The sequence below is a fragment of the Hypomesus nipponensis genome, chromosome 14 (genome assembly GCF_054491055.1).
Source record: "Hypomesus nipponensis isolate SF chromosome 14, ASM5449105v1, whole genome shotgun sequence".
NCBI lineage: Eukaryota > Metazoa > Chordata > Actinopteri > Osmeriformes > Osmeridae > Hypomesus > Hypomesus nipponensis.
The window spans coordinates 16,627,552-16,650,352 of record NC_140374.1 but is presented as its reverse complement, the minus strand read 5'-3'; the positions used below and the strand labels follow the sequence as shown (position 1 = coordinate 16,650,352).

Below are 22,801 nucleotides of genomic sequence, written 5' to 3'. Positions count from 1 at the left end.
TGATTAAGCTACCGAACGTATTTCGCACTGCTGGGCTGAGAAACAATATGGGACAAACTATTTGTGCAAGATAGGGGGGTTTTGGTTTGTCTCATACATGAATAATGTAATTTAATGTAAAACATTTTTCTTACCGGGGCCCCGGGCATTCTTAAGCCCTAGGCGGCTGCTTACTTTGCCTAATGGTAGCGCCGCCTCTGCACCCAGATCGTCCTGCTCTGGTGACGATCATGAATGCACTGGTCAGGGGTTGTGTGTACAGTAGTTGCCCTATTGATTCTCTTTGTGTCTATGCTTAGAAGGAAAGACAGGCAGACGTGAAAAATGTGATGAAGTCATGGAGGGCATTCATCAATCAATGCATACGTTTGCAAAACTGCACCAGGAATTACTGTACATCCGTCTCCAACCATCAAAACCTTGATCTTCTAAGATCTTGCGAAGAAAACTTCAATCCCTCCTTCCTTCCTACTTTACTTCCCCTCCCTCACCCTCCCTTCTCACAGCACATCCCCCAGAGTAAAAAAACAAACAAATGGATGAAGGTGAAGAACATTTAGCATGAGTGCAGGTCTGTCTGTCTGGGTTTTTACATTGGTTTCTGTACAGTAGGTCTACAGTATCACAATCCATCAATCATATGTGTTTACATTCCACATGTTTCAACCAGAGTGCTGTAAAGTCAAAACAAAGCAGAACAATAAGTACATATAATATGACACACGTAACAAACTACACACACAAATCCAATACACATGACATACAGTAGCACACAACCTGACAGGAAAACCATGCCAATACTTTATGGAGACAGGAAAGCCTGGGGAAAAAAATGAGGCAGGATTTAAATGGATAGAGGCTGGGGGTGTAGAGGAAGGCCATTCCATAGCCTTGGAGCAGCAACAGAAACTATCCAATCCCCATTATACCTAGTCTAAAACATGGTGTGTAAAAGCATCGAAGAGACCTTGGTGTGTTGTAAAGGCTCAGTTTAACTGGCCCCAAATCCATGCATTACTTTCAAAACAAATAATCCAACTTTTAAAGGGAGGAAGTACAGGGAGTTGCGATCGTCAAGATGGGAAGAAGATAAAACCATGAAGAATATTTGAGAGAGAGAAGAAGTTTTAACTTTGCATTGGCTTTGAGCTGGAAGAAGCCAACAACATAATGTTTTTGCCTATAATGTTTTAGGAAATAAACAAAAAGATGACACCAAGATCTTTGTTTTTTGTTTTTGGAAAGTGGCCTCAGATTTTCCACTATACTATTGATAGAATCAGATGGGCCAAACAATATAATTTCACACTTTCATTCAGCTGGAGATAGTTTTTGACATGCAATGTTCAAGGTCCTTAAGGCAAACTAAGAGGGGTTTTATGGATTTATCATCAGCTTGCCTCAGGGGAAGGTACAACTGTCTAACGTCCGCTTCACAGTGGTAAGAAATATTACTACATTTCCGAAAAATAAAGCCCAGAGGCAGCTCGTAAATTATGATGAGACTGAAATGAGGCCCAGGATGGAACCGTATGGTACAACACAGGTGATGGGTGAAGAGGACAAGTTTTAAGTAGTACCTTTTGGGGAAATGCCCAGAATGTCTACCTTTCCTTTGAGACTCTTCCGGAAGATGTCATGGTTGATTGTGTCAGACCCAGCACTAAGGTCCAAGAGAATTAAGATGGCAAGGTTCCCAGAGTCCCCCACCAGCAGAAGGTCATTGGACACCTCGAGGAGAGCTGACTCTGTTCTCTGACACCACACGGTCCATACATCAGTTGTATGTAAACCGACAGTAGCCGACAATTATAAACTGTACACATGTTTGTGTGTTCATGCCTACTCCACAGTATTCACTTGATCTGGAAGTGGGTGTACCTTCTACCAGAGGAAAAAAAGGGTGTTTGTCGAAGACTAGCACTCTACAGTACTCTGAATATGTATGGATGAGATTACAAAAGGTACTTGGTATTTGAGTAGCTCTCTATCTGTTCGTGTGGGTGAGTCTGTGTTGAGCTGGAGCACGTGCTTCCTGGCTCTGTCATGATATTTAAGCATGGCAGCCCACACACTGACTGGGAAAGCAATCAACACAGCCTCAGTTGGCGTTCATCTGTCAGTAATGAATTTTTTACATTGTTATTTGGGGAATTGCCTTCCTCTGATGTCTGTTTACGGACCCTTTGTCTAATCTTGATTACTTTTGCATATTCCTTCTGAAACTGATATGCACTTGTGTGTGTGTGATTGTGTGTGCGCCTTCTTCTGTGTTACACTGTAAGATGGGTCACTGACTGTCCTCCTCTATGGTTTCTCCAGACCCTTCCAACGACACAATACGAGCTGGAGATTGTGGCCAAGGACATGGCAGGAAGTGAGGTCGGACTGACAGGAACCGCCACCGCCACCATCACCATCACAGACAAGAATGACCACGCCCCTGAGTTCACACACTCTCTGGTGAGAGCCCTTTTCCCTCCCTCCCTCCCTCCCTCCCTCCCTCCCTCCCTCCCTCCCTCCCTCCCTCCCTCCCTCCCTCCCTCCCTCCCTCCCTCCCTCCCTCCCTCCCTCCCTCCCTCCCTCTTTGCTCTGCTCCTCATCCCTCTATCCTCTGCCTGTAGTTATGTCCAGTATATGTATGTATGTATGTGGTGTTGGGGGGGGGTGTTGTCCCTGACAGTCCCTGCTCAGCACATCACACAGACAGACCTTGCAGAGAAGCAGATTCCCACGGCATCCATCACTGGAATCACACACATGACCCGTAATTCACACTGAAGTGATGCAGAGGATCACACGTGCAGACACAAACGCACGCATACACTCACCTACATGCACACCAGTACACACGCACATTCACCGGCTTATCCACGATGACCTTTGCTTGGCCATTTTAAATGATTGTGTTATAATTCAGTGGCCTGTCTAAGAAAAAGCTAAGCAGATCATTCTTGTGTGAGTGCGTGCGTGCGTGCATGTTTGTGTGCGGGTGTGTGTGTGTGCGGGTGTGTGTGCGGGTGTGTGAAATAAACAACACATCCTTGTTGTCAGGTGATGTGGGTGCAGAGAGGAGATAAGGATGCGTGTGTGTAAGAGGAGGGTGAGCTGACGTTCCAAGCTGCTGTGATTTTGGCCTTGCTTTCTTTTATCATCATCCTCAAGGCTTCAGTAAAACATATGACACACACACATACACTCACACACACATACACACAAACTCATGTGAACCACCACCCACAAGCCACACTATCTCCCTCTGTCATTCACGCACGCAGAAACCTGCACATTACCAACTTAACCTGTGTGGCCGTGTGTGCAAATGCATGATGAATTTGTCAAGAATTGCAGCCCTGGCTGTTTCCCCCTTTCTTCTGGGGGGAAGGGGGGGGAGGTTGGGATGAGGGTGGGGGGCAGCAGCAGAGCCTGAAGGAGAGAGCCAGGGCCGTTGACTTGAGTTGTGTGGTTTTTAATGGAAATGCCCGTAGCTGTTGTCAGGAGCTGAGACACATCACCCATTGCCCTCCCCTCGCCAGCATCCCATGATGCATTGCAGTGTCAGGGGAGCTTGTCGGGAGTGGATGTGGCCGACAGAATGTTACGGCTCAGAGAGCCAGCGGGGCCAAGTAGGGGCCAGCTCGTCCATGTCCCTGGCGAATGCTGCCATTCCTCATGTGGGAATTCATTTAACACTGTGGAGAAATGGGTCTTTTTAAAACAGCCGTTTACAGACGCTAAGTTCCCTTTAGGAGCCATCTGCTTTTGACACCTACATCTCCTTCTCCTTTTTCTCCTCCACCTTTTCGTCTTCCTCCTCTCCTCTGACACCTCCTCCTTCATCCCCTCCTCCTCCTAATCTTACCCCCCCACACACACACACCTTTCCTCCTCCTCCTTTTCCTCAACAACAATCCTCTTCCAGCCTCTCAAATGCCCATTAATCATATCTGACCTTTTTAGCAGGCTGATCGCATATGTGCATGTGTGTGTGTCCAGTTTTACAGTTATGAATTTGATTTGTAAGGGCAAGCGTCTCCCTTTCACTCTCTGTCTCTCTCTCTCTTTCTCTCTCTCTCTCTCTCTCTCTCTCTCTCTCTGTCTCTCTCTCTCTCTCTCTCTCTCTCTCTCTCTCTCTCTCTCTCCATCTCTCTATCTCCCTGTCTCACTCTTTCTCACACACACACACACAGCCTACAGGCATCTGTGATCCCTAAAAGATACACACCACATCTCAGGCCGGTGCTGGGGGCGGACCACTTACAGCACATCCATAAGGTCATTTGTGGAGCCAGGCGGGGTGAGGGACGTGGTCAGAGCTATAAGGTCATCTATTAGATCAGAAAAGTGGTACGAAAAATGAATAATAGGAGTCAGAGCGTAGGGTTTTCCACAGTGGTTATTATATGCAAATACACAGTCAAAGAGCAGTTCAGTGGAAGACTAGAATCTCTCCAGAGGGCTTAGTATCTAGTCAAACTTTTTAAACCTAAGGCTAACTTGTTCTTTTATATTCTAGATTTATTCTGTTCTCTGCAGCATCGTCAGAGGATTCGGCTCCACAATGATTATCTTTAATAACCACTTCTAATCCTTCTTTTATGAGCAGGGGAAACAAGGAAAGATGATTAGGAATCTCGAGGTTCTGGAGCTGTTTAAGACAGGGAGCATGGATGCCCGGGAGCCCAGGAGCTCATTCACACGAGGTCCATAATCCAGACACCCCTGCCCATTCTCATCTCCCCTCCTCTGAGTCATGTATCCAGAGCAACTCTGCACACGTTGAGTATGGACCAGCAGCATGGTCAAGGGTCAGACACATGACCTTAACGAGCCCCCCCCCCCCCTCCAGCACCCATCCTCCAGCCACCCTCGGCCCATCCTTGCCATCCCTTTGCCTCCACCCCATCCCCCCTTTTCTCTCCGTCTCTCCAGACTGTGGCTGATAACTTCCACCTCATTTTAGCCTCTGATGGTCCCTATCATCGCTGTCACTCACACAGACTGACAGACGGTGGCCTCTCTCACTTCCTGCCAACGACTACCCTTCCTATCTCTCTCTCTCTTTACTGTATCTCCCCCTCTCCAACTCTCTCTCTATCTCTGTACCTTGCTCTTTCTCCTCTCTGTCTCTCTCTTTCTCTCTCTTTCTCTCTCCCCCTCTTTCATTCTGTGTCTCTCACTCATTTTCTCTCTCTTTCTTTCCCTACCCCATGGAAGATATGTCCCTGTCACCCGTCGTATAGACAATAATGATATTTTACAGTCATGGGTGAGGCGTGGAACGACTGTGTGTGTGTGTGTGTGTGTGTGTCAGCGATTATGGCCTGCCTGCATGATTGCTCTGCCAGCTCAGAGGAGATATCTCATGCCTCACTGTTACTCTGCAGGTCTTCTTGCCTCAGGCCAGTCTGTCTGCTTCAAGACTGACCACAATCTCAACCACTATGCACGCTGGTACCCAGTAACCCTGACATCTGCTGACCAAATATGCTTTCACTAAGCTGTGGTCTCTCTCACCAGTCACGACCACACTGCAATGCCAAATTTCCAATATGCGGAACCCAGGTGGCACACGACCGGTTGAGATGATACTGGAGATGAGTGTTCCAGTGTCTGGAAGTGGCTGGAGGCTTAAGTTTCTGAGAGTCTGCCTAATGAAGGGAACAGGAACACAAAGGCCTGATAAATGAGGATGCATGTCACATAAGAGGGTTAGAAGCCCTCTTGACAGGGGTAGGGCCCCAGGAGAAAACCCATCTCCATGATCTCCATGAGAAAGTCCCGATGAGCGAACAGCCTCCCTGCAAAGCGGTAAAGGAGGCCTGTGGAGGATCACTTGAGCTGTGCTTTGAATCTTTGTTCCGTCTGACAGGCCGTGTGGTGAGGAAAACACGACGCACCTCCAGCCAGGTACTGGGTGCTTGTTCTGTAATATGACAGATAGCTGAGCCTTGCTTTGTTGCTGTCCATTCACAAGTGCCTGTTTGTCTGTGTATAAACCTACAGAGTGCGACATGATATGATTGTAACAAAAATTGTTACACAATCGGAAGCTATCAGTGACAACAAAAAAAACGGATCATATTCCAAATGTGCTGCACGCACTGGCAAGCAGCCTACCTTGAAAAGTAACGCAACCAAACTCCTGGCTGTTTGTCTGTCTCATGACAGCCATGAGCGCTTTCTCTATAAGGTGATTATGTCTTCCAAAGACTACTCCAATAGCTTGCTATGTAGATGGGAGCTAAACTCTGTGTGTGGGTGCAGGGTCTTACCAACACCTTGTAAACACATTTGTTGTTTAACTCTAAAACCCCTAAGTTGCTGAGACCTTAATCGTATCTCTATCTCCAAAGCAAATGCACTGAATAGAATACAGACTGCTGCCACTCACTTTAATCAAGTTCCCAAAGCAAAGCTGCTTTTCCCAGCCTTATGATTCATCTGAGATCTATCTATAGACACAGCAGGAGCTGAACCTGCTCCGGATTTAATAACACCGCAGGTAAGCTCATTAGCTTGCCTGGGCTATACAACAGAAGGAGTGTGTGTGTGTGTGCGTGTGTATGTATGCGTGCGTGTATGTGTGAGTACATATGTGTGGGTGTATTTGTGTTTGCGGACGTGTTCTTGTTCCAGGAGTTGCAACGGCATGCGCACACTTGTGTGTTGATCAAGAACCCAGCTATATCTGTCTGTCTGTCTGTTGGTCGTTGGAGGAGATGCTGCTCTAAGCTGCGAGGGGAGAGCAGGAGCGGGGGGAAACGTGTCACTCAGGATATCCAGTTATCATGACAGAGAGTCACAAAGACAGCCAGAGAGAGAGAGAGAGAGAGAGAGAGAGAGAGAGAGGTAGAGGGAGGTAGAGGGATATTGAGAACAGAGGAGACAGAGATGCTGACACTGACGTGTGTGGGAGTGTGTCCTATGTGATGTCATATCCTCCTCTAGGGGGTAGCTGGCCTGACTCTGATTACAGCCACTAAAGCAAACCCTTCATCTTTCATTTCCACTGCAGCTCCTTCCTATCTCTGGTGAGAGAGGGGCTCAGACCAGCTGTACTGTCCTCAGTGTGTCTGCCCAGCAGTGGGTTAGGGTTAGCAGCTTGGCGCACTCCCTGAACACGCATTTATTAGTTAACGTTCTTGCATTTGTTTTCCTATTTAATGGGTCGTAATGGAGACCCTTGATAAAGGAGAGCTTTAATGGAGGGTTGAGGTGTAAAACATCTCTGAGATTGAAGTGTGATTTGTTGCACTAGTAGCTCTAACACAGTGTCCTGCAGTCTACAGCTCTAACACAGTATCCTCCAGTTTACGGCTCTAACACAGTGTCTAACACAGTGTCCTCCAGTCTACAGCTCTAACACAGTGTCTAACACAGTGTCCTCCAGTCTACAGCTCTAACACAGTGTCTAACACAGTGTCCTCCAGTCTACAGCTCTAACACAGTGTCTAACACAGTGTCCTCCAGTCTACAGCTCTAACACAGTGTCTAACACAGTGTCCTCCAGTCTACAGCTCTAACACAGTGTCTAACACAGTGTCCTCCAGTCTACAGCTCTAACACAGTGTCTAACACAGTGTCCTCCAGTCTACGGCTCCAACACAGTGTCTAACACAGTGTCCTGCAGTCTACAGCTCTAACACAGTGTCCTCCAGTCTACAGCTCTAACACAGTGTCTAACACAGTGTCCTCCAGTCTACGGCTCCAACACAGTGTCTAAAACAGTGTCCTCCAGTCTACAGCTCTAACACAGTGTCCTCCAGTCTACAGCTCTAACAGTGTCTAACACAGTATCCTCCAGTCTACAACTCTAACACAGTGTCCTCCAGTCAATACAGGATACCCTCATCTCCTCGCGCTGCAGATGGACCAACCTATCGCAGGTCCCTTTGTAGGAAACTTACTTTAGTTAACTTTTTTAGCGTTTTTTTAACGTTTTAGGTTGGAGAACTCTAGGTGTGTTACAGTGACAGTCACTCTACTTGCCTCGCGGGAATGTCCCTGTACATGCACAGTTTGGGAGCTTGATAGAACTTGAAAGGCTAAGGGGTTGGCTGAAGGTATTAGGTATTTATTCTGCATGCGGTTCTCCAGTTTTCTGATTTGGCCCCTAACTTTAAATGCGCAATTAACTCTACGTTATTCCCCATGTATTCAGGATATGATTGAATACATCTTTTATTAGATTCAGGTTGTGACTAAAACAATTGATTTCTTTGTACGAGAACAGGAACTGATAGCCTTATATGACCAAACTGGTCATACGGAACAAACGTGTTGATTTGACAATATATGTGTATATTGTTTATAGTTTTGGCAATACTTTTTATTAGGGTTTCACAAGTACCATGTAACTACTACACAGCACTATCCTAACCTACCCATTGTAGTTTTTGCTCGTATTATTGGAGTGATGGTACACTATATGGTTTTTCAAGTATGTCTCTCCTTGATATAGGGTTGAATACTTGAACAAAGCTGTCAAGGAGTGTCTGGCAGAAAAGATGCCCGATAGTCCATGTGCCCCCTCCTCTTCTCTCTTTTTCGGGTGACCAGGGAGATACACTATGCTTAAAACAGGCTCTGTCTAAGCTGTTTGTCTCTGAGACCAACTCTGCAGATACAAACACACACACACAAACACACACACAAAACAGGGCATTCTGTGTGGTGGTTATTTCTCCTAGTCTGCCTCGTTGTTGGTGCTTCTAAGGGGATTGAGGTCCTGTCAGGGGCTTAGTGGTCAAACACACTCACACACACACACACGCACACACACACACACACATTCTTCCATCTGACCATGTTTCTGCCGAACTGGCTCAGTGATCACACACACACACACACACCACCATATTCTTTTATTTCTGTCAAACACTGAAACCTGCCAGTCAGTTGTGCGTGTAAGGTTGTGAGTGAGTATGTGTGTGTGCAGTTACAACGTGTGTATGTGTGTGTGCTTGTGTGTACGTGGGTGTGTGAGAGTTAGTGATCATTCTGGATCAAACATACCGCTGGAAAAAAATGACAGGCATAGTATAAGAAATCAAAAACTGCAAAATTCTGATGCTGAATTCCTGCTGATTACCACCACCTGATCACAGCATCCCTACATGAGTACCCCTTGTCTCTCTCCAGCTCAGACTAACAGCATGCGGTGTGTGTGTGTGTGTGTGTGTGTTTGTAGGTGTAAGTGTGTGTGCATGTGCAGGTGTGTTTGTGTGAACGCCAGAAAACGTCAGGCTGCAGACACCTGCTGGGCAAAGAGTAGGCATGAGTAGTGATTTTTGTGGAAGCCTCATTGATCTGCAGGGCGTCGTATGATATGGCATCATTTAAGAGGTGTGTCAGGAGGAGGGAGCTGTGTCAAACTGTGGGAGCTCAGTGGAGTGTTCTGCATGGAGAGGGGTGGCATGGGGCTTAGCAACAAGTCCATTTCCTCTCATCACACTGCTATAATCATCTGCCCCAACAAACAGTGGATGTCAGCGTGTACACAAGTAACACGATTATATACAGTATATTTATAGTATATGAGCGTCTGCTGATTTACTAAAAAATGACTAAATGACTAAATTCAAAGTGATGTGTATGACAACAAACCTCACAGGGGAACAATGGAACAACAAACGGTGCCAAAGAAAAGTAATCAATAAAAGAGTGTCCTAACTACCTAACCAAAATGTGTCCCTTAAACACATGAGGTGGCACTCGTTCCTTACCTTGTGGATTTAAACAAAGGTTTGCCACATGATAGGGTGTATGCCCATTGGCATCTGACCTATTCCAAAGCCCCTGTGCGATTGAACAAAAAACGACAAAAAGCCCAATGCCTCGTATCAGCACAAAATGAAACACTAAACAGGACGATGATACAATGGACAAAGACAATCTCCGAAAATCTCCAAACAGAATAGTCGACAGAAAACAAATAGCACAAACACAGAACCGAGTCGACTCCACCAGACACAAACAAGAGACTTAAATGAAGACGGATGAGCAGCCAATCACAGACAGACACCTGAATGGAGCCATTAGAGTGTGGGGAGACACCGAGGGGAAGACAACACGTAGCACACAACCATACGAACACAGGCAGAAATATGCATAACGAAACGTGTGGCCATGACAACACTCATTTACGCTTTCTGTAGAACCCAAGACAGATCCCATTTGAGGTTAAGCATCGAAAAATGTGAACGCAAGACGAGGCATTCTCCCTGTTAGGATTAGAAAGGAGTGATCCCTACATCTGATATGAGCTTCAGTACAAGAAGCAAAGCCACTTTCTCTTTCTCTCTCCCCCTCTCCCGCTTTCTCTTTCTGTCTTCATCTCGCTCTCTCTCTGCTTCTTTCGAAAATGTCCTGCAAATGATAAAAAGCTTTCGAACGCGTTGTGGATGGACACAACAGAAGACACGCATTAACCTGAGTAGATGGAGTAGTGAGGAGAGACACTGTAGTGGACTATCCTAACAAAAGAGGCTCTAATCTGGACAATAATACCAGCCTTAAATGCGTGACACATTCTGTTCCAAAAAGATTACACTGTACACTGGGACACAATAATTGGCTGCCCGAGAAAGTGGGTGTTGGGGTGGTTAGACAAAGAGAGGGGGGGGGGGGTTGATATTGAGAGAGATAGCGAGAGGAAGTAAAAATGGAATTTCAGTGCTAGCTGTCAGTGTTGCTAGAAATCCTGCAGTACTACTGTTGACAATGTTCGCTGTAGCAGTGTCAGACCAGCAGAATAGCAGGCTGATATGAATCTGATTGAGGACAAGTTGCTACAATAGACAGAGGGGGGAAGACTGACAATGAGAAGGAAATTTGTGATTTCTCTGGAAATAGACTTAGCATGTGTGTGCGTGTGTGTTCAGCATGTGTTCTTACCATGGTCCCTCCCATGTGACATGTACGGCAGTATATTCTGAACTTGGGTCACATACACTCTCCACCTCTCTGCAAACTTCTTTACTTCAACCATCGTATCACAGTGGAGAAGAGACAATCGAGGGGAGGGAAAGGAAAGAGAGGGTGAGGTGTAAAGAAAGAGAGGGTGAGGTGTAAAGAAAGAGAGGGTGAGGTGTAAAGAAAGAGAGGGTGAGGTGTAAAGAAAGAGAGGGTGAGGTGTAAAGAAAGAGAGGGTGAGGTGTAAAGAAAGAGAGGGTGAGGTGTAAAGAAAGAGAGGGTGAAGTGTAAAGAAAGAGAGGGTGAGGTGTAAAGAAAGCATAGAGACTGTGAGTGGAAGGTTTCAGCAACAGATAACAAAGCAGAAAGAAAAGGGACATATTGAATATTTCAAAGCCAGAGGTATTATACTCCAACATTCTCTTGATGGAAGGCAGCGTAGATTGAACGAAAGTAAAAGAAGTGTTGCCTGCCTATCTCTATTATCCTTTACAACCCACATGCAACAAAAAAAATACAATTAGTGCTGTGTCAAAACTGTGTTTTCATGTACTGAATGATGCCATCCGAGCTGCAGCTGGTGTCTGAGAAGCACGCGCGCACACACACACACCCGCCACCAAAACTCTTCTTTCCTTCTCTGTGTGTGTGGTGGTGTGGTGTGGTGCGTGCTGGTGTGAGGGGGAGAGAGCTGCTTTGTTGCAGGTGAGGGAGTGGGACTGAGAACCATTGTGAGATGTGGTTCAACATGAGGGGTATTAATCAGAGGCCAGGGAGCCTCTGCAGTGTGGACGACTGCCAGTGAGTCTGAGAGGACGAGCTGGACGACGCCGGACCCATCCCTCTCTTGTCTGCCCAGACTGAGGAGGAGGGGGAAGGGAAGGTGGAGGAAGAGGCGGGGGGGGGGGGGGGCAGGAAGAGAGGAGGCACACTGCGGAGAAGTTGAACTGCTGTGAGAAAGACGAGGAAGATGGTGATGACGAGGATGACGATGACGAGGAGACCCACTCCTGACGCGCTGTTGGGAGACCAACATATTTTAAAGCCCTGTCAGACTGTGTGTATTACTTATCTCACCCCGCCCCCCTCCTCTCCGTCTCCCCCGCCCCTCTCTCTCTTTCTCTCTCTCTTTCCCTCTCTTCCCCCCCCTCTCTCTCTCTCTTTCTCTCTCTCTTTCTCTCTCTCTTTACCTCTCTTCCCCCCCTCTCTCTCTCTCTTTCTCTCTCTCTCTCCTTCTCTCTCTCTATCTCTTCCCCCCCCTCTCTCTCTCTGTCTCTCTCTCTCTTTCTCTCTCTCTTTCTCTCTCTCTTTCTCTCTCTCTCTCTCTCTCTCTCTCTCTCTCTCTCTCTCTCTCTCTCTTCCCCCCCTCTCTCTCCACCCCTCTGAATCCAGTTCCCGGCGAACATGGACGAGGGTTCCACGGGGGTGGTGGTCAACCTGACCGTGGACGACAGAGACGACCCCGCCACAGGGGCATGTCGGGCGGTCTACTCCATCATCAACGGAGACCCCACCCAGAGCTTTGAGATCCACACCAACCCGGACAACAACGAGGGCATGCTCTCCGTCATCAAGGTATCTGAAGGACCCATGCACATGCCCCTGTGGTGAATTTGGAGTTGACCATGGATACTGTACATGTGTCGATTGAAATGATGTATTTTCCTTCCTTTTTCTTCCTCTGGTCTCCTCTACTCTTTTGACTTCTTCCTCTCTTCTTTTCCCTTCTATGTTCCTCTCTTCCTCTCCCACTTTCCCCTTCTTTTGCTCTCCCTTCTTCCTCTCCCCACTTCTCCTGACTTCTCTTTTTTTTCCTTCTCATCTCTTTGTTTCCACCTCTTCGCTCTCTCTCTCTCCTCTCTCCCCTCCAGCCTCTGGACTATGAGAGTACCGCATTCCACACATTGCTCATCAGGGTAGAGAATGAGGACCCCCTGGTGCCAGATGTGGGCTATGGGCCCAGCTCTACAGCAACAGTACACGTGACGGTGCTGGACGTGAACGAGGGTCCTGTGTTCTTCCCGGACCCCCTGATGGTCACTAAGATGGAGAACGTTCCGGTGGGCAGCTTTGTGGCCTCCCTCAACGCCACAGACCCCGACTACCTCCAGATTCAGAGTATTAGGTGAGCGCATCACCAGACAGACAGACAGACAGACAGACAAATGCAATGATTGGCAGACAGAGGTATGCACTGACAAACAGATGGACAGACAGACTGACAGACAGATGGACAATGAAGGCCTTTTTATTTCTGGTGTCCTGCTCTGGTGGGCTTGAAAGACTCTCATGGTTACGACACTCACCACACATCTCACCTCCTCAGTTCACCATGAGGTTAGGGAGAGGTTAGATTATCTCTGATCACACCTGTCTTCCAAAGACTGCTCCAGCATTGACGACAGAGACAACCAATCACAGGTGCAGCCTGCCATGACATTATGCCTCTTAGTTACCAGAAATCTCTCCATCTGGTGTCTCTCACCCATCTATTCAACACTTCTCGTTTTTCTATTAAGGCCGATATATGCTTAGTCCTTCCATTCCTCTCATCTGACTGCCTGTCAACAAGGTAGAAGTTTCTAGATGTTCCTGTGTTGGTCAGATGCTTCACATAAAAAGACTAGCTGTCATGGTAGTGCATGTGCAGTACTTGCTGAGTCATCTGCCGGATGACTCAGCAAGATGACTTTTAAATACTAAACTCTGGGTGTCACACTGAAACTGTTCGCTGCTGTCTGTGTAAGGATGATTAATTGTGCTAGGTTGGAGAGATAAATTATTCCCCGGCTGCATTCCAAGATGGAGACTTACTCCTTGACAGGTTTTAAGACCACTGATTGATTCTCCATTTGTGATGTCCTTTTTTTCTGGAAGCGTGGGAGATACATAATATTAAACAAAGATTTATGTAAATTTACCATGATTTAAACAACCCTGCAATAAACGATTTTGAGTTGGCTGGCCAGATGATAGATGCTTAAAAATGCTCCTAGATGAAGAGAGGCAAGGTGTGGGTGGTCATTCTCCTTCTAAGTCTCCCTCCCCATCTCCTTCATATTCAGCGTCCCTCCCTTCTCCCTCTCCCTCTCCTTCTTCTCGTATCCTTCTCATTCCGTTTTTCCTCATTCATCTCCATGTCCTTCGGCGTCTCCTTGTAATTTACCCTCGCCCTCGTACTTTGTCCAATCATCTGCTCTTCTCCGTATCCACATCCAGACGTATTTCCACCATGCCCCCCCTCTCTCTATTTCCTCTTTCCTTTCTTCTCCATCTGCATTCATTCCCTGGCCTCTCCTTTCTACCTTCCTATAACCTCTTACCTCTTTTGATCCTCTCTTGACACTGAAAGGGACTTTGAAGTATTGTAGCTTAACCTTTACCGGTAGGCATTGAGGATGAGGATGAACTGGGGAGGCTGGTGAGGATGAGGACAGAGAGGCAAAAAAAATGCTAATTTATAGGTTTGGCTCTCCTTCTCAATTTAGTGTGTGTGTGTGTGTGTGTGTGTGTGCGTGCGTGTGTGTGCACATGTGTGTGTGCGCGTGTGTGTGTGATAGAGAGAGTGAGAGAGAGAGAAACCGAGAGAAAATCATAAATAAAGAGAGAGGGAGAGACAGAGGAGGATCATTTTCTACCAGTGCTAAAACAACCCCTAGAGACAGGGAGGTCAATGGAGGTTGACACCAAACACGATGGGTTTGGCCTGCTTGTGGAGATCAGAGGGACAGGCAGACAAACAGGGCTAAGGAACACAGCCCTCTGCCTCCTCTCCACACTGGAGCTGTGATGTCTGGAACAAGTGGATGGATGAGTCAAAGAAAGGGGATGTCAGGGTCAGTAGTACACAAAATTATGTTATGTTTTATTTGATTATATTTTAGTTTATTTCATTGTATTTTATGTTACATATTTGTTATGGAACTGCGTGATATACTAACAATCATCTGTTTACATTCACATTGATCTATTAATGTAAGCAGACTAACCCTGTTACAGTAAATGTTGCAGATTAAAGACTAAATATGCACAGAATAATCAAGGCTGTATGGCACTTTATGTATGCCACTAAGATCAGCTCTGAAAGGGCTGTTAACTTCCTCCCAAGTAATTATGAGTGTCGTTGATTCTTTGTGTGTGTGTGTGTTTGTGTGTGTGTGTGTGTGTGTGAGAGAGAGTGTATGTGTAAGAGAGAGAGAGTGTGTGTGAGGAGATTCTAATGAGCTAGAAGAAGTAATTCTAGGGGACCAAACCGTGTAATGTGTGAAGCAGCCAGCAATAACTGACCTAATGGGAGAAGAGCAGGGGTACAGCTGAGCACGTTTTACCTGAACCCACCACACCTACAGGATCACAGCTACACCACGGGAGCACTCCAAGTCTACGCCGGGGAGTCAGGTGGCTGAGCGGTTAGGGAATCGGGCTAGTTATCTGAAGGCTGCCAGTTTGTTTCCCGGCTGTGCCAAATGACGTTGTGTCCTTGGGCAAGGCACTTCACCCTACTTGCCTCTGAGAAATGTCCCTGTACTTACTGTAAGTCGCTCTGGATAAGAGCGTCTGCTAAATGACTACATGTAAATGTACTACAGCTCCAATGAGGTTTGGAGTAGAAAAACACATGATTCTTTGTTCTAAAAAATATTCTATTCATTAAAAAAATGAAAATCTATGAAACATTTGACTTTTTCCAAGTAGTGATCATTTTGGTCTCACAATGCCTCTACTTTACTTTACTTACCTACCTTAACCGAGCAGCCAGGTTTTATAGGATCTAATATTCCTGAGCTACTGTAATTATTAATTTATCAACTATTACTGTATTACCTAGCAGAAATGTGAAGCTGAAGGATTCAGTTTTCTGCTGATATAGACGTCTTTCTTGTCTTCCCAGTGGCAGTCTCTGTGTGTGTGTGTGCGTGTGTTTGTGTGTGTGTGTGTGTGTGTGTGTGTGTGTGTGTGTGTGTGTGTGTGCGCGTGCGTGTGCTGACTTACCCAGCCTTGGGAAAATCAAGATGCAGTTGCTCTTACCAAACTTTTTATGTCGTTATTTATTTATTTTCCAACAACCTTCGGCCATGCAACTTTTAGTTGGTGTCTTTCTGGAGTGTTCTGAGATTTGGAGGGCTGAGACTCCAGTATAAAGGTCGGCAAGGAATGGAAAGAACATTAACTGAGATTGTCTTCTCGGGGAGTACGTAGCATAGCTGCACAACACAGTATTGTAGTCATTGAGATCCAGCAGGTGATGAGCCAATAGATTTTATACAGCCTTTTAGGTTAACTTGAGTTGAGTTTGTTGAGCGTCCCTAAAAACTAATCCATTGTACCGGTAGTGGCATCTGGAAGAACATGGTCTTGATGTCATCAACATGTAGTTGCTGCAGACACAGTAGATATATAAAGCTGCTGTTTGAGAAAATGACTAAAGTGCTTCCCAAACAGAAACTGTGTCAATGTGACAATGTGACAATAACGTGTAACATACTGACTATGTTGCAGTAACGATCAACTGCATTCTCACATTTCCAGAGAATTAACATAAATATATGTGTTCTCTTTTCAGCAGTCACTGAAGGTGATGCGAGAAGGTGATGCAAGTGACAATGAAGCTGTCGAAGCCAGTCATCTAAATCAGTCTCCCGTCTCAGTCAGAGAATGTGATGAAAGTGTTGGCATAGATACCAAGGTGGTATCCCTGGTGTAGGTCCTAGTGAGCAGTCAGCAATCCCTGTGTGCTCCACAAAACTTTGTGTTCCACACTGCACTGTGGGTTCCACAGTACTCCACGGTCTTCGGTCTAAGTCTATCCGATGTGTACTAGTTGTTGTTCCAAACAGAAAGACAGACAAAATAACAGATATATGTACATCTCCATATCAAGAGAAAGAGTGTGAGTGAGAGAGAGAGAGAGAGAGAGAGAGAGAGAGAGAGAGAGAGAGAGAGAGAGAGAGAGACTGGGAGAGTGGGGGGGGCTAGCCTGCGGACTGATAATCATGTTGCCAGGATATAATTAAAATGATTCAAAAAATGCCAAAAGGAGCAGACAGAGAGACTGAGCAGTGAGGCCTCAGTGAAGCACAGATAAATTGCTTTTCTCCATGTTAATTACAGGGTTATGATTTTCTACTGATGCAAAGAGCTGCCTTTTTTCTGCCTTATTATGATAATAAATTTCATTTTTATGTGTTGTGCTGCTGAGGCATGATAATTTATGGAAATAGTGTTACAGTGACTGCTATTATCTTTACAGAAACAAGTGTGTGTGTGGGTGTGTGTGTGACCTGCGCCCAGATCAGAGTTTGAACCACTATCAATGATCGCTTGTGTTTTCTATAGCATTAGCATAGAGAACACACAAGTCTAGAGAGGGTTTATCTCTTACTGTCTTCTCTGGCAGTCCATCAAATCCTCTGCCGTACTGTAACTTAGAGAGAGAGAAAGAGAGAGAGAAGGAAAGGAGGGGAGGTGGAACGAGAGAGGAAGAGTGAGATTGAGAATGAGAGACGAAAGGTACAGAGGGAGAGAACGAGCGAGGACAGAAAGAGAAAGACAAACAAAGAGAGAGAGAGAGAGAGAGAGAGAGAGAGAGAGAGAGAGAGAGAGAGAGAGAGAGAGAGAGAGAGAGAGAGAGAGAGAGAGAGAGAGAGAGAGAGAGAGAGAGAGAGAGAGAGAGAGAGAGAGAGATTCCTGGGGAGAGCCAGACAGGCCCTCTAGGGGAGCTGGAACACAGACACACTGACAAGCTGCTTGATCTGCCATCTCCAACAGGACAGCTGGCTATGTCTCCTCTGATCCTGGTACTCTGGAAGACAAGTAGAGGGGAGATCACAGGAAAGCAAGCCGTACCTCCAAACACACACACAATTATAAACGTGCACACACATACACACAAAGTTACTGCACTGGAGTTGCCTGTCTTAATGCACATTTATCTCATTCCAAACATCCACCTTCCTCTAATGGGCTACTTCAACAGTTTTGTGTGTGTGCCTCCTGCGTGTGTGTGTGTGTGTGTGTGTGTGTTAGACAGTGTACTTAACTATTCTAGGTCCCAGGTGTTTAGGTCAACTCTAAGCAGACATGGATGAGGGGTCTGGTCTCTCAAATGGGACCCCTGTCACACACATGGCTGAGTGATGGATGGATGGATGGATGAAGGGATGGATGGATGAAGGGATGGATGGAGGGATGCAGGAGGGACATGAAGAAGTGACAGTTTTTGTCTTAACGAGACATTAATGAAGGGCCCTGAGCATGATAGCGTGTTGACAGGTAGTTCTGATTTTCCCTCAGTCTGTCAGACAGCTGATTGATGGGGCGTCCGTCACTGTTTGTTGTCCCCCTACTGCCTCCTGGTAGGGGACCACTGGGTCAATGGGAAGTTGATGGGATGCAGGTATCTAAACAAGTGTGACAGTGGCCAACTGTCATGGTAACAACAACGGTAATAATTGGGCACTTGGATGTTATTTTCCTACCAGACGCTTTCTCACCTGTCCTTCACACATTGGTTTTTGTGCTCTCTCTTGTACTTCCATATCACTGGTCCTATAGAGACCGACAGCTGAAGAGACGAAACCCTCTGAGCCTCTTTACCTTCACACAGCTCCTGATCGCTGCCATCTACTCAGACACACAGACACACACACACTCATTTACAGACCGAAACACACACACGTTAACACACAGAAGCACACACAAACACACACACACACACACACAGAGAAACAGTCACACACAAAGAAAGAAACATACACAGAAGCACGCACACACAGCTCATTTATTAAAATAAAACACAGTATTATAATTATCGGCTTCCTTTCCTCAGATTCTCTCAGCCAGTTAGACCCTGAACACCCATCTGTGAGATAGAAATAGAGAATGGAGTGGAATGAAATAGAGAGAGTGACAGAACAAGGGAAACAGAGAAGGAGAAGACATTGATGAAGAGAGCAGAAACCAATAGAGAAAAAAGGTACTCTGAAGTGTTCTGCCAAAGTTTCAAATTCCGACTATTAAATATGTAAATGAAAAAGTCACAGTGCACTTAGGGAACTCAAGTAGAAGAACATTGTTCCTTCTAATCAATTGCATGACGCCCTTTTATGTGTGTGTGTGCGTGTGTGTCTGTGTGTTTTGTCAAGCCATCCTAAAGTGAGGAGCTATATATATTACTTGCTGCAGCTTCCCCCTCACACACAAGCTAGCGTATTCGTCAGACTTGAACCATGTAGAATCACTCCACCCCCTGCCCCTGCCCCAGCCCCTGCCCCAGCCCCAGCCCCAGCCCCACTTCCCCAGCCCCCCCTGGGGGGGGGGGGGGAACATACAGTTTGCGGTATCTTCTACCCCTGGATACAAACCTGTTTTTGACCAAGCACAAAAAAACACTGGTTGCTTTTAGGACATCCATTATTTGGATGTCCTAAAAGTGCACAGGCACTTTCCTCTGGAAAACTTAGCAGCTGTGTGTGTATACTTGTATGCATTAGCGTGTTTGGTGTGTGTATGTGTGTGTGTATGTGTGTGTGTATGTGTGTGTGTGTATGTGACTGAGTGATGCTTGTTCAAGATGTTCTGTGGCTCTCTTCAGGTTGAGTGGGTGTACAGTCCAGCCAGCACGACTGGTTTGATAGAGTATGTGATGAGACAGGAGCTTGTTCACGCTGATGGCTGGAAGGCTCAGTTTAACGTCTATGTGCTGTACTGTCACCGGGAAAATGAGTGACACACACCCTTACTAAGCTGTCCTATGTTCTGGACCCAATCGTGGCTGCCCATATCTCATACACACACACAGTGTGACACAGTGTCACACTATCAATAAATAAGCATCCGCACTATTCTAGGCCACATACAGACTACTTCTCTTACCTTCACCCTTTTTTCTGAAATTAATATTCCTACTCCTACACTCAGCTACACTCCAGTCATGCACCACCTGTTTATAGAGTGGAATTCACAATGTGGATGCACCTAATACGCAGCATTTTACTAATCATTATCCTTTAGCTTACGCTGTCATTCAGAACACTTATCATAAATATGGACGACCGTGTGGGCGGAATTAATTCCTCAGTCAAACCCTTTCAAAATGGTTCAAAGTAAATTACTACAAGTGTTCAAATGGTTGTAGCGAGGGTCGCTCTCTCTCTTTGTTTCTCCTACTCTATCTCTCACTCTATTTCTCTCTCTCCTATCCGCACTGTCTCTGTCTCTCCCCTCCCCCCCCCCTCTCTCTCTCTCTTGCTCTCTTCTGACTCCTCATCCTCTCTCTTTCTGTCTTATTCTAATGTCATATTTTTCTCATTCCCCCCCACCCCTCTCACACACACACATGCAGACACGTACGCCCACATTAAACCAATGCATCTGATGCAACAGCAGTGTAATGGTGTCCCCTGCAGTAACCCTTCTCTTGTTCTTCAGTGTTCCGATCTCGGAACTTCAAATGAAAAACCTGCTTTAGAATCATGGCTTGTGTGCCAGGCTGCAAACATGCTTTTCTAACATGTAATCATTATTCTGGGAATGATCCATGGGGGTGCTGTTTGAACTAACACCCTCTTCTTCATGTGACTTGTACCCACCCAGGGCTGCCCCACTCATCTTGACTATGTTATCATGTGCCCTGCACCCACCCAGGGTTGCCCCTGTCTGACATGGAGGTCTTTGTGTGTGTTTGTGTGTGTCCCATTGACTCCAGTCTTGCACGTGTGCGGCTCCACGGCCTCTTCCATTACTCACGATGCTAATGCTAATTAGCATGTCCCCCTACTGAGTCAAATATGAATGTGTCGTTGATGGCTTTTTAATGTGTGTCTAATGGCCCTTCCCACTCAGGGCTAATGGGCTGCACTTGTGTTTGGGGAGAGGAGGAGCCTCACAGCTATATCATCCAGAGGTTCCAGAGGAGGAGGAACACCCCTAACCTAGCTTGCTCTGCTTGGGGAGTGCACGGTCCCTACACTACACCGTTACGAGCGCTGCTAGCTGTGGCCCAACGTCCTGTGTACCTGCACATTGGTTACAAGCATTTGGAGGGTTAGAGAGAGAGAGAGAGAGAGAGAGAGAGAGAGAGAGAGAGAGAGAGAGAATGGGAGAGATAATTAATCCGAAATTAACAGCTAAACCACAGCATGAGAACAATCATTAACTTAATAAAGACCTTTGAAATGCATCCTTTATCAATCTTCGTGAAAATAAAGAATATTTGAACAGCACATATGAGCAAACAAACCACTCAGCACGAAGAAGGAAAGAAAAGCTCCTATTACTGCATGTCTGGATCAGGTCTGTTTCAGACTGGGCTTCAGAGCAGGGCATCATCACCATGTGTTCATCTGTTGATCATCAGGAGGACATAACCACGTGTGAGCGTTTCATTAAAAGGGAGAAAGAGTATCACATTGGGGCATGTTATTCTTAAAACATGCTCTGTGTGTGTGTGTATGTGGAAGTTCCGATAACAAGCTCCAAATCCAAGTTACAAACCCACATTTAATCGCACATTTTCTCTTCCTACCTTCGAGATCATTAGCCTTCGACACATGCTTGTTTCCATGGTGAAGCCAACTTGGATATCATCTATCATGGTCACTGTGTGACCCCGGGTGAATTGTCGACGACTCACAAATCAGACACACATACGCACACAAGGTACAAACATGCTTTCCAACACACACACACACTCATGCACATACATACACACCCAACACCCTCAAGTTTAGGCAGCCGAAAGAAAATGTGTGTTTGAGAGTTTGAAGCGTTGAGTTCAACGGTTTAGGGCCTAAACTTTTGAACTCAAGACTTCAAACTCTCAAACACATTTTCTTTCGGCTGCCAGACAGCCAGTTGCTCCAGCAACACAATGCCTCTGATTGTTATATTATAACCATTGTATGGGACTGTTGGGAGGAGAGCATTGAGCAAACCCCATTACACTACTGTGATACCTGGATTAATGAGCAAACTCATATCTGCCATCATGCTAATAAGAAAACTCATAAAACTACCACAATTCCTGGATTAATAAGCAAACAGAAGTTGGAGCCCAAAAATCAGATTTTCCTTCAAGAAAGATGCTAATAATACAGACAGGAAGGAAGCAAGAAACGTTATTGCTGATATTTTTTATACTTTTCATCTACTTTAGGTTTCGTGATTTTTCATGCCTTTGTTCATCTCTACGTGCCAGAACCTTCGAGACCTCACCTCTATTAGTTATATCTTCTCACACACACAAACACACACACACGCACATAAAACTGACAATCATCTCTCAGAGATAATGTCAGTTCCATTGGGCATGCATGCCTGTTGTCCTAGGGCTGACCTCCACCATTCCCATGTATGAATGGGAACGTCTCGGTCCGCTGATGGACCCTCTCTCTCCAATATACCGCCACACTGCTCAACACTTCACTCAGCTATAGCCGTCAGGGCGGGTTTCCAAGGTAACTCCAAAAATGATTTGCAGCAAGAGAAGATGTGCTTCTGATATTGTTTTATATTGCATTCATACCTTTATTACCTTCTGTCATGTTTGAGTGGTGCCGTATCCTCGAATAGATTAACTGTTGGTCGAGATCAGTCGTAAGTAGCCTCCTTCTCTGCTGCACGTGTGAAGGGCAACTCCTGCTGGGAACACGTTGTGATAAAAGCTTTGAAACGCCCTGCATCCCCCTGCCAGGTTTCCCTGCATGCCTGATAGACCAAAATCTTCTTGGTTATTAGTTAACTCACACGAGTTTTCTTTCCTCCATCAATTCCATCACAACTGAAACAGGAAGTGACAGCCCACACCTGATGCAGTAGACGAGGTTGGGTCCAGAGGGTATCGGTACGGTCTGGGGTAGTACTGGGGTGTCAGGTGGCTGAGCGG

General features: G+C 46.1%; 1 protein-coding gene across 2 annotated transcripts in view; it reads left to right on the top strand.

Annotated features, from left to right (window-relative positions):
* The window catches only part of cdh13 (cadherin 13, H-cadherin (heart)), a 189,141-nt gene that overhangs the window by 145,994 nt on the left and 20,346 nt on the right, over positions 1 to 22,801 (top strand). For both annotated transcript variants that reach the window (XM_084673081.1, XM_084673082.1), the window contains exons 8-10: positions 2,323 to 2,463; positions 12,310 to 12,492; positions 12,789 to 13,042. In XM_084673081.1, coding sequence (XP_084529207.1) covers positions 2,323 to 2,463; positions 12,310 to 12,492; positions 12,789 to 13,042 — 578 coding nt within the window. The remainder of the gene's footprint in view (positions 1 to 2,322; positions 2,464 to 12,309; positions 12,493 to 12,788; positions 13,043 to 22,801) is intronic.